Source organism: Syngnathus typhle, unplaced genomic scaffold, assembly GCF_033458585.1.
Source record: "Syngnathus typhle isolate RoL2023-S1 ecotype Sweden unplaced genomic scaffold, RoL_Styp_1.0 HiC_scaffold_113, whole genome shotgun sequence".
Taxonomy (NCBI): Eukaryota; Metazoa; Chordata; class Actinopteri; order Syngnathiformes; family Syngnathidae; genus Syngnathus; species Syngnathus typhle.
The window spans coordinates 214,530-226,525 of record NW_026872019.1 but is presented as its reverse complement, the minus strand read 5'-3'; the positions used below and the strand labels follow the sequence as shown (position 1 = coordinate 226,525).

At 38.9% G+C, this 11,996-nt stretch overlaps 1 protein-coding gene and 1 long non-coding RNA gene across 2 annotated transcripts in view; one reads left to right on the top strand and one right to left on the bottom strand.

Annotated features, from left to right (window-relative positions):
• Positions 1 to 651: 651 nt before the first annotated feature.
• The window catches only part of LOC133148552 (phosphatidylinositol 4,5-bisphosphate 3-kinase catalytic subunit beta isoform-like), a 32,267-nt gene continuing 20,922 nt past the window's right edge, over positions 652 to 11,996 (bottom strand). Inside the window, exons 5-23 of the mRNA XM_061271585.1 lie at positions 10,573 to 10,752; positions 9,849 to 10,016; positions 8,627 to 8,716; positions 8,157 to 8,411; positions 7,983 to 8,079; positions 7,753 to 7,883; positions 6,652 to 6,702; positions 5,881 to 6,069; positions 5,266 to 5,387; positions 4,955 to 5,098; positions 4,712 to 4,811; positions 4,047 to 4,228; positions 3,837 to 3,946; positions 3,669 to 3,747; positions 3,232 to 3,399; positions 3,022 to 3,145; positions 2,763 to 2,908; positions 2,105 to 2,237; positions 652 to 1,668 (exon numbers count right to left, since the gene is read on the bottom strand). Of these exons, the coding sequence (XP_061127569.1) occupies positions 1,531 to 1,668; positions 2,105 to 2,237; positions 2,763 to 2,908; positions 3,022 to 3,145; positions 3,232 to 3,399; positions 3,669 to 3,747; positions 3,837 to 3,946; positions 4,047 to 4,228; positions 4,712 to 4,811; positions 4,955 to 5,098; positions 5,266 to 5,387; positions 5,881 to 6,069; positions 6,652 to 6,702; positions 7,753 to 7,883; positions 7,983 to 8,079; positions 8,157 to 8,411; positions 8,627 to 8,716; positions 9,849 to 10,016; positions 10,573 to 10,752 (2,607 nt within the window). The 3' untranslated portion in view covers positions 652 to 1,530. The remainder of the gene's footprint in view (positions 1,669 to 2,104; positions 2,238 to 2,762; positions 2,909 to 3,021; positions 3,146 to 3,231; positions 3,400 to 3,668; positions 3,748 to 3,836; positions 3,947 to 4,046; positions 4,229 to 4,711; positions 4,812 to 4,954; positions 5,099 to 5,265; positions 5,388 to 5,880; positions 6,070 to 6,651; positions 6,703 to 7,752; positions 7,884 to 7,982; positions 8,080 to 8,156; positions 8,412 to 8,626; positions 8,717 to 9,848; positions 10,017 to 10,572; positions 10,753 to 11,996) is intronic.
• On the top strand, positions 4,996 to 11,326 carry LOC133148553 (uncharacterized). The gene is made up of 2 exons (XR_009712666.1): positions 4,996 to 5,126; positions 9,817 to 11,326. It is a non-coding gene; the product is annotated as an uncharacterized LOC133148553 (long non-coding RNA).

The window sequence follows — 11,996 nt, the reverse complement described above, 5'->3', positions numbered from 1 at the left end:
TAACCTTATTAATAATTAAATTATGTACTGCCTTTCAAGGAACACAAGAACACCACTGTCTGTTGACACAAAGAATAACAGTCTAAAATAAAATACGTTGCACACCCAACTAGAGCATTTCAAACAGCTTGAAACACACTACTTTCACAGGACATTACATTTGCATCAATACAAAAACGGAAGTGTTTCATACATGCATTTTCTGTACCGCTTTTCCCCATGGGGGTCGTGGGCGTGCTGGAACCTAACCCAGGAGTCATCGGGCAGTTGGCGGGGAACACCCTGAACTGGTTGCCAGCCAATCAGAGGGCACACAGACAAACATCCATTTGCACTTGCACTGACACCTACTGGGATTTTAGAGTGCTACCATGCATGTTTTTCAGATGTGGGAGGAATTTTTAGTTGAACCCACGCAGGCACGGGGTGAACATGCAAACAGACCATGCATTATTTTGAATGGACAGGCATTTTTATTGAGGCACATTTGTTTTTGCTGTGATCGATAATATTTAGTGCTTCAAGATCTAAAATATTTTTGGCAATGTTTGACTGTTTGCCATACTTTAAGCTTTAAGAACAGGGCACACATTCTGCAAAACTGAACACATGCACACAATCCCCACGTAATGAACAGACCACGGGAGGAAATACAGCACAGGGGAAAATAACCTTTAATTAATAAAACTTATTAATAGAACTCCTATGAATAACAGCAAACAACAATAAAAGTCTGTACATTTGACAACATCCAGTGTCTAACTAAGACTGTCAATGGCTAGTGGTGCAAACTACAGTTGCTACACAAAAAAAAAAAAGATAGGCCAAGACCGTAGGAATTTTATACATGTAGATATGGTTTATATACTCATTGATGGATATTGCACAAAATACAGAGACAGATCCTTGGGGGGTGCACCCTGTCAAAAATAATCGCCCAATATAAAAACCGCTCCTGGGAAAAAGTGGCACATTCATGAATAAAGTCGGCAACCAAAACATTTGCTTTTTGTTATTTCTCAGCAAGTCCAATTGTCGTTGGGTGGCGGGTTATTATTATATATCTTTTAAACAAAATAGATTGCATTCATAGTAATTATTGTTTTGGACTTGATTGGACTTTCGGGGGAAAAAAAGCCATCTCACATTTCTTACAAAAATGTTCCAGTGTTTAAAGGTCCAATTTGATTCAAGTCAACCATTGTAAAACAAGGACAAAAGGCTCACTCCCATCAAAGTCTCCTAGAATGAGGAGAAGAGCAATAAAGGCATCTCAAATAAAAAAAATACAATCCGCCTACAGAAATGGGGTACACTTATAGCCCCACTGCCAAGCTGTACTTCCTGTTGGTGTTGATGGTCCTTTAAAGTATAGAGGAATGTTTGAAGGAGCGTGGGGCTGTGGTGAGACCATGTACCCGTTCGCTTCTACAGTACATGTGGCAAAGACATCACACCTAATGCCAAAGAGCGACACCGGATCAGCCTGTTACGTGGATGCATCCTTGCCTTCAACGTGTCTCTGGTGCTCTAGGAACGGTTGTCTTTGGCAACATTGTGGGCCATCCAGTTGACTTTGGTAGTCCAGCTCTCTCTCAGAGCCTCATCAAATTTCTGCCGGAACTGTTTGAGTGCCTCCTCGTCTGTTTTGCCCAAAGCCAAGGAATCCTGTGGGGCGGCGTCCATGGAAGATAAAGATATTAGAAGAAAATAAATAAATAAATATTTATATCGTGCTTATATAGTGCATAAGAGAGAAAGAAATTGACGAAATTGAACAAACTGGATTAGTGGCATTATGATTTTTTTTTTTTAAATGCACATTTCCCAACTGGATCTTATCTGTGCTTAATTTCCAGCAATACTATGTGGCAGAAGTGAGTGCCGCCAGAGCCGTATGTGAAGTACAACACTGCCCCCTGCAGAGTTGTTAGTGTATATCCATACATGTTGCTTATTACAGTAGACAGAAAATGATCAAAACCGGTTTTGAGGCGTTCTAATTACTGTCCTGTCACTCCAATGTCATTCATTTTTATTAGGCATTATTGCTATGTCAGCAAGAGATAGTGCTGAAAGGCATGCCCGCAAGTGTCTTGATCACCTTCAGGTATTGGATGTCTTTGACCGAAGTGAGCTCAGGCAGGCCAGCGGTAAGCATGAGGGCAAACAGGGTGATGAAGAGGTTCCCATTCTTCCTCAAGATGAGATAAGCTTCCTCACAGTACTGACGGAAGCTGCCAATACAGTCACACACAATGGAACGTCATTCACAACTGCAATTAACATTTATATTAAAGTGGTTATGTTGAATATGGGTGAAACATGGACTCGGAATGTCTCTATGAGCTTATGTTGGCAGTATGAGGAAATAACCTAATGTTCAGCTTCATTCCTGAAATTATTTTAGAAAGAAAATACAGACTACAATATTATTAGTATATATCAAAATAATTACACTAAACTTTGTCTTAAATCGAGTGTATGATCATGTAGGTTTTTAGAAAAATATAACTAATATAAACGTGCCGCAAAACCGCAGTCTTGTCTGCCACCTATTGGTGGCTACGTACATTACAGTAACAGACAGAAGTGATCCAGCTGGTAGATGCTATTCCATTTTTTTTTTTTTAATTGTAGATATAATTCATACAGACAAACAATCCTTTAAATATGATGACCAAAGTAGTTTCCAACAGCTTATTGAGACCAGCAGCTTATTGAGACTTATGACTTGATAAAGTAGACTAAGTGGAACAGACCTGGCAAATTTTTCAGTGTACCCAGTTTTGCCCTGTTGTATGACGTGGATAAAGTCGTGTGTGAGGATGAATGGCACACGTTCCCTCTTTATGCCAAACTTTGACTTGAAGTTGCCCAGTATGTGACCAAAGTCTATGTGGAAGAGCTGGTGGGCAAAAAAAAGGCAATGAGCTCCAGCTTTAAATCAATATTAAAAATATTTATTTACTGGTGTTTGAGGATACTGCACACTAAATTATAATAAAATAATTTTCCAACCTGCCCAGTGCTGCGGACCATGATGTTGTCACTGTGGCGGTCCCCAATGCCGAGGACATATGTGGCTACACAGTAGCCTGCACATGACAAGGTGAACTCCTCAATGGCCCGATCAAGAGCATCTCTGTTTAAATGCAAAAATGGATATTTGTCAGAAAAAAAAGCACAAGCTATTCATAAGCAATTACTCATCCTGTGGTACCATCATACCCAGAGTTGCGTTCCTTGAGCCAGTTGAGCAGAGCATCCTTATTGAATGCGGCAGTGGCTGCCACATTGGAGCTGGTCAACTGGATATTGGCAATCGTGTCAGCCGATGACACAACTTCAATCAGCCCTGCCCGGTCACCTGTCGCTAGGCAACCATATGGTACTACCCTGCACGACATACGGTGAGAGAATCAGGTTTTAGGGTGTAAACACACAAGAACTACCCCAGGGCAGTCACTATCGACTATTTTATCGATTAATCGAATACACATTTATTTGCACCCACTCAATTATTGTTTTATACACAGTTGTTTTTGTTAATTGATATTATTTAGTGATTAAAAATCAGGGCTTTTCCAGATATTGAGCCACAGGCACAAGGTAGTTAAGTGCCTCCTATTTCCTACAAAGCAACAAAAACAAGCAGATGCACTCACCTGAGATCAAGATTAGCCTCCTTCCATAGCAAATCCATTAACCGCAAAATCTGCAGTGTCAACATATCTTGTCTTAGGTCTGGGGAGGAAAAGTGAAATAGGAAAGAAAACAGTCTGACAACTGTACAGTAAGTAAAAACGATGCCAGCTCTTCTTGACTTTTCTTACCATCCCCATTCTTAAAGATGATTCCTAAGGTGTCTCCTGCCAGCAGCTTGTTGTTGTAAACAATCCAGAGCGGCTTCATCTTGGAGTCCATGTAGCGACACTTTTGCACACTGTCATATAAAGAATGAGCATGTTTAAAATAAATAAATAAAATAAAAAATCCCTCTTTAACACATTGCCCCACACGCGGGTTGTTGACTGTTGTCTCACTTCATGCCTGACAGCAGGATGTTGGGATTTAAAGGAGAGTGCAGGTCCGACAGAGTCTCCGAGTAGCCACTCTGCTTTAGGCAAGTCATCATGGCCTCCTTGGTCAACTTACTCCGAGCATTCTTCATGGTACCCAGCTTTATTAGCTCATTCACTGACTTTAGCTTACTCAGGGCTTCCACCTAGTTGGAATATATCCAGAATTAATCAAGGTAAATTATGATTTTGTTGTCCTACTTTTACATTGTTACCAATCAGCATGCGAGTCATATGTTAAACAGTAGATCATCGATTCCTATCGCTGTGCATGTTCGCCTTAAAAACACAGTGTCAGCAATATGTCAACGCAGTATGTATAGTGTACTTTTCAAAACAGGAAGTGGCTAATGCACAAAAGGGTTGAAAAGGAAGTAGAATCTCCAACGGACCTTCTGTCAGAGCAGCAGAAAGGGTAAAGGTTAAGGGGCAAGAGGGTGATGCTATTGTCCCTGTAAGAATACTATAAATCCAATGTGATAGAGATGAAAACAGATTTGTTTTATTCTGGTCTAATTTATATAATAATAATAATAATAAAAATAATAATGCTAATAAAAATCCCGTTTGAATTTTAAGACGACGATGACATTGCTTTGGTGTGAGTTTAGATATGTTAAAAAAGATACCTGTTTCTTTAGAACCTCAATATGAGGGATACTGCCTCTACAGTAGGCTTCGAGCATGAGGGCAAACTGAACTGAAACAGCAGGCATGTGGATTTCTGACCTATAGGTGGCAGCACACACAAAGACTGATCAGCAAGTGGAAAACTGTGTTGCCAGCGTTCAATTTCATGTTGTAAGAAAAAAAAGACAACAACAACCATCTCTCTTTGGACTGTAAACAAACAAACAAACAAACAAACAAACCTTAAGTGCCAGAAGAGGAAGTGCCCTATCTTGCGATTTCCTTGGGCTCGCTCCAGCAGGAAGTGGGTAAGGGCGCAGTCATAATAGGGCTCATAACGCAACACCTGAACCAACTGAAGCAAGTACTGTGACAGCTCTTCGTTACTTAAGAAGAACAAGAGGGAAGCGAGAGGTCAGATTCTTACACTCCTGAAGATTGACAATTTGAGAGGAAGCATACAAACATGATGATAGTGGAAATTATGGAAATGACAGAAGAGGATGAGACAAAGGATGGGATTGAAAATAATTGGGACAGTATTTATGCTTACCTCATATCATACAAGCAGCGTACAGCATACTCTCTGACATATTGATCTGGATAGTTAAAATCCAGAAGCTCCAGTGCGTCTCTTGGACACAGTTTAGGCCAAATCTGAAGCAGTGCTTGCAGCTAAACACAGAGAGACATAAAATCAAAATTATTCAGAAATTTTAAACACTTACATATAGGCTGGGGGCATGTAGTGTTGTTATGAACACGTTTTACTTCCAGTTAGAAATTAAGATGATCAGAATTATTAACTTTTCATGACAAAAATATAATGGATTCCTCTAGGGCTACATTTAAACATAAAATAAAATAAACCAGATAGCTTGTCAAAATGAAACAAAAATTGTGGGATGTTTATCCAGCGTGACATTATATTATGTGCGTTTAAAATTTGTGGCCTTTTCGTTCTACTTTTACACATGCACTTGTGTCTTTTGTAGGCGAATTTGTTTTGGGTAATTTTGGCATTAAATTTGAGATTAGCAACATTCATACATGCATTTATCTAGAGCTTTCACTATGATAATTTTAATTAATTTTAAGCTAAGAATAAAATAAATAAATACCACCATTCTAATTGTAGCATTTTCTAGAATTTGTTGTTTTTGCAAACCTGGGCCATGTCCTCGTGTTTGCTCCACTTGACGGAGAGCAACAGCTTGGGCAGTGACTGAGGGAAATTTTCTCGGCAGTCGTGGCGTAGTGTCCAGATCAAGTCCTTCTCATTCTCACATAGCTGAGAGAGTGCGTCGCGCTCCATGATCTCCTTCAGCTCAATGTGGAACTTCTTACCGCCACGACTCTGAGGAAAGTGAGGTAACGTAAGAGAGAGACGAGGATAGTAAAAAGGGAGTTTGAAAAGTGATTGTAGTTACTATAAATGTCCACTAGAAAGCAGGCGTGTATCAACATTGTCTTTTTATCCAAGCTTCCATAAATTTAATCAACCACAAGATAAATATGTAAAGGTAAACAAAAGAAAACATTAATTTCACACTTTCCAATAAAAGTATTACATGTATTCAAACTATCAACACTTGCAGAGCTTTGCAGATCACACACTACCTCACAGATCGTGCATTGCAAAACAAACACAGAGCTAATGTTAGGTTCAGGCATGCCAAAGACAAAATTATGTAATGGGCTGTCGACGCCCAGGGGTGGCTTTCAGGTTGACGGATACGTAAGGCAGGAAAAAGCAAGAAATCTGATTGGAGTTTCTTTTCTTCTGTTACACACTGACAGAAGGAAACAATGGGTTTCAAAGGAAGAGCGTTGCTCTAGAGGGAGTGGTCATATTTAATAGCATTATTGCTCATAGTGCCATGGAGTTTTTTTACTTGCCTTTATATGTGCAATTACAACCTACTGTACATTAACTCACCATTTGTGCACAGTCACTTGCTCCAGCAATCTCAGCAGCCTTTTCCAGGATCTGTAAAAAAAAGTATGAATGGACGTTCACCCCACATATCAGAGAATTCAGTGTCTTGAAAAAGTGTTCATAACCCTTGAACATATTCACAAATTACTTACAACCAAAAATTCAACTGTTTTATTATTAAGATTTATATGATCAACCTACACAAAGCAGTACTTAACTATCTGCTGAAGACTGTCTGACTTAATTATCAAAAGTTTCATGATATAAATTTGATAATGTAACATAGATGCCTGGTTTACAATAGTGCCATACTTTTCTCATATTGAGACGGATGGATTAAAAAGTGCTCCTTTTGATGATTTAGAGTTGGGATATATACAGTACACGTTTTATAATTCAACTATGCTTTAAATTTCACAACTTGTCCGGTGAGTTCCTTGGTCTTTATGATGTTTTTCACGAGTGTTCTCTAACAAAAGCGCTGAGGCATTTACAAAACCGGTGTATTTACTGTATACTGAGATTAAATTACACACAATGGACTCTATTCACGAAATAGGAGACTTTTTAAGGGAACTGATTCACTGGATTGTATCTAGGTGTATCAGTACAGGAGATGAATGCAAAGGCACAATACACATTTAAGATTTATCCATCCATCCATTTTCTGAACCGCTTTTCCTCACGAAGGTCGCGGGCATGCTGGAGACTATCCCAGTCAAAAATGTTTTATGCGATGTGCGAGGAAATCTGACGATTTAAGATTTATATCACATCCAATTTTGAAGACTACCGTATTGTCCGCACTATAAGGCGCACCGGATTATAAGGCGCACCTTCAACGAATGGCCCATTTTAAAACTTTGTCCATATATAAGATATATATATTTGGCCCGCGGGCCGGACTTTGGACATCTAAAATACGGTAATTTGATTACATGGTACTTTGTGTGTGTCTAGCTAGCACATAAAATCTCAACAAAATACATTTGTGATTCTAAGGTCACAAGATGTGAAGTTCAAGGGGTATCTGTACCTTTTCAAGGCACTGCAGGTTCTGTACCAAATGATCAACAGTTCAATTGCTTACTGTGGTCTGACCTTGTCAAAGGGAGGGAAAATGATGGGGTGCGTTGAGTATTCGACGAAATTGATGTGCAGAGCTGTGGCGTTTTCTGTGAATGGATTGGTCTGAATAGTTCCAATGGGATTCAGCATCTCTTCAAGTTCATCTGACCAAAGCAAAATCATTTCTTGGTTAATTGCTGAACACGCTTAACCAGCTTTTCAATGAAGTCAAATAATTAGAAGTGAATGGTTGAGTTTAATACCAGGAAACGAAGACCAGCAGTGAAGGATGATATCTCCCATCTTTAGATGACCTTTGTAGTCAAACACCATTGTGTTCACCCAGGCTATGGGGTAGTGCTAACAAATAAAGACAGAAGTTAGGGGTCAAGGGTATCGTAAAAGCGGGAAGGGTAGTGAACCTGCTGGCTTCTTACCACTTTCCCTGCTTTGCGAATAGTCTGGTACTTGTTTGGATGGGCGTTTTTGGTAGACTTCTGCTTCTTGACCTTATCCATGACGGCATAGATGGCAAAGCACAGGCGTGTCATCCGCGGCAGGTCACAGACCGAGATGTCAAACTCTAATGTGCTGTCTTTCCACGTGTGCTCTGAGCGGCCGTTGCTCTCGCTGCTCACAGCTGGTTTGCATAAAAGCTCTGTTCCGTGAAAAAGCCCGGCCCTGACCTGGACCTGTGTAGACCATCACAAAGAAATATAATCTGGTTTAAATTTGATGGCGCTAGTGACAATAAATATAAATAATACATTTTGGAGATGGTTATTATTTAGTAAGCTAGGATTTTCCAATCCAACTACCTTATTTTGTTTTTTTTTTGTTTTTACTGTTACTGATTTCTTTATGTTAATAATAATGCAATACTGTAATTGATGTGTACAAGGTTTACCTTAGCAGTCTCCTCCGCATTCACCTTGCAGCCTTTCAATAGAACTATCTTAAATGGGCTTGGCACATCCCACACACAAGTCTGTGCTTGCTGTAGGATAAGAAAAAATACAATGAATGCAGCAGCAGCAGCAGCAGCACAATAAACAGCCATACATACTATATGCATTAATTCATATCCTGGATTGCAAATATGTACATAATGTGTGCATGTGGTGGGCTGTATGTTGCGGTGGGCACGGTATTACTACAACCACAATAATAACAAGTGTGTCTGTGTGTGTGAGTGTATGTCAGCGTGTGTGTGTGCGTGTGTGTGCGTGTGTGTGGGGGGGTATCTTTATTTTTACGTTTTTGTAACATTTCCATTGTTGAATACTTGACATGAGGGGGAGACAACACCATGTTTATAGCAAAACTGAGCGGTATGTTTACTTTTATGTATTTATTTTTTGGGGCAAGGTGGCAAATAATGTCAGGTAACAAAAAAACAGATCCTCGTAAAACACAGGAGTTCATGGCGACGCATGTTTGCTTGGTAAACCTGAACACCTGTCAGTTTTTGGATATTTTGTTGAAACAATGACTGCGACATGACTGCATAAACATTGGGTTATTTGAACAGAGTATTTAAGTGTGCTGAAGAACATTTACCGTCTACACATCACATCTAAACTAGCTACAAACAAATCATATTAGGTCTTACCCCAGCCCCTTTTGAGGGCCACTGATTTACAATTGTCTATGCAGCCACCCCATATATTAATCAATGTTTATAAAATACTATAAACCTATTTACGTCAAACATAATAATAACAACACTATTAATAATAAATAAACATTACACCATTTATCCTGTTATGGATCAAAGGAAAGATGGAACATCTCAAAGCTGACTTGGGATAAGAGGAGAAATTGATTACCAATCAATGACAGAGTGGACGGTAATAGAGCCTGAAATGCTGCTATGTGAATCACTACACTATCAAATGCTGCCCTGACAATGATTATCTTTAGAAAAATCTCAATAAGTAAAAAACAACAATTCTTAATTTCCTTGAAAAAGCCTTTCCTTATATTCTAATTTTCTAACAATTTCAGAGTGTACAAAGAGCTATAATAAAAATGTATTCATTATTGTGGTTGCAATTTGTACTGCATCACATTGTGTTTGTAATGACCTTTTTCCAGCTTCTTGAGAATCAAGCACATGAGTGACTCACCACGGGAACCCTTCTTTTTGGAGGTAGGGGCAGAGGTGGGTTGGAGGACTTGCGACTGACTACTGCCCCAATGGCGGTGATTTCCTTTTCAAACATGGCCTTGACTGTACTGGAGGAAACCAGGGTAAGGTGTGGAGACTCCCTTGCCTGCATACACGTGCGTATATACTACACACAGGAAAGGATACACTACATTGAATAACCAATGACAATTGAATAAACATTTATCTGATACATATTGAAAATGCCATGCTTGGATATAATAAGCAGTAAAGCTTTTTTAATTAATTTTATTCTGACAGCAATATGATTGTATAGGCTCCATATTTTTGTATCTGTATCAGTACTAAACGTATTTTAATACTTTTTCCAAATAAGACGAGGACACAAAAAATGTCATTAATGACTATTATTTTTTCTTCATAAAGTTGATTAGTAAACACAATGAAATGACACAAAGACAATCATTTCATAGCCACACAACTTTCAAATGAATAAAAAAACTAACATTTTCTTAATGCATTCATTAACATTTTTAGAAACAGTGAAAGTACAAGTCTTTTCTTATTGCACTCATTTTTTTCCAAGTCAAAACACTGGCATAAAGTCCTTTGTGACATTTGTCTCCGTGCACCTGTGTCTGCCTCTCTAACAGTCTCATCAATCTATTCTTGATTCAACATTAAATCTTCATCTTAACTTGCAATCAAACACACTCACTGACCTTGTATTCACAGAGCGCATGGTCTCCACAGAGGAACTCCATGCAATGGCTGACTCTCAGGACATACTGTCCTCTCCATGCCTCCTCCTCATGCCCATGAGTGGTCAACCACTTCCTTACAGCCAGTTCTATCAGCTCGACAGCGTTGCAGGATGCAGGCACTTTCAAACAGGCAGAATCCTTCAGGAAAAACAATAAAATATATGATTGTGTTTATCACTGCAACACTTGTAGTTCTAAAATGTACATAAATCCTAATGAAGAAATCCTGGTCAGCATGAAATGCTTTACTAAATGTTTTGTGTTTATGTAAAAATGTAACGACTAAAAACACAAGTCACACATGTGCGTGTTGAATCAACTCAGACGGATGGGTCAATATGTTCTGAATGAAACAGGGAGGCTTACTGTTGTATTCTAATTATAGCTCAGTACTGACCCGATTCCTGAGATGGAATTAAAATTTCCTGGCGATATAATCGAATTGCATCAATAAATTAACAGAAGCGTTTTGGAAAAGATGCAGGGGCATACCGCACAAATCTTTATGTTGAAACAACATCAGCATAAATATGAAAACATCAATAGAGATCAGAGGCTACATGGCTGACAAACTAAATGAAATCCCTAAAGGAAGACTCGCACCAATGAACAATGATCATGTTTGCTTTACAACAATAACACACTTCCTGCCCATATTACATCTTATTGTGTCTGACCTTCCAAATAAAACTTTCTGCCAATTTTCACTTGAGCTTAATATGGCCTTTACTTGTGTAAGAGAATAAATACTGTAACGCAAAAGGTCTTGAGGATCACCCCATGATTATGAACAAAAAACTGTGTGTATAACAGAAGGACAGAACGGAATGCTGAGGGAAATAGAACCATGGACCAAAGGCAGGGCTTCAATCCACTGACCTATCCGTCAAATTCAGTGAGAATGTCATAATTATGATGTTACTTCTGACTCATTTAGACTTGTCACATGACGTACATGACTTTTCTGAATTACAGTCATAAGATGACACCGAGCAGAAACAGCTGTTGAGAGTTGCTATTTGGCAAAAACGATCTCCCTTTTGCAATATTTGGTGTTTTCTTCCTTTAATCTGGCAATAGGATGGAAAATGATCTGCTGCTGGCAACAATATGATGCAGTCAGCTGACTGTTTGACACTAGATGGCATTGTAATAGAATAAACAAACACATGCCAAAAAGAGAAAACAAAAAACTGCCTGTTTTACCTCATGTTTTTTTTTCCTCTTTAGTGAGTCGCATTTTGTGACAAAGTTTACATTTACTGATTTAGGATGCTATTGATCATAGGTATGAATGTGAGAGGTCATCTAGCTCTATGTGAGCCCTGTGATTGACTGTCTATTATGAATGAGCGTGTTTTCTATATCTGCCCTGCGATTTA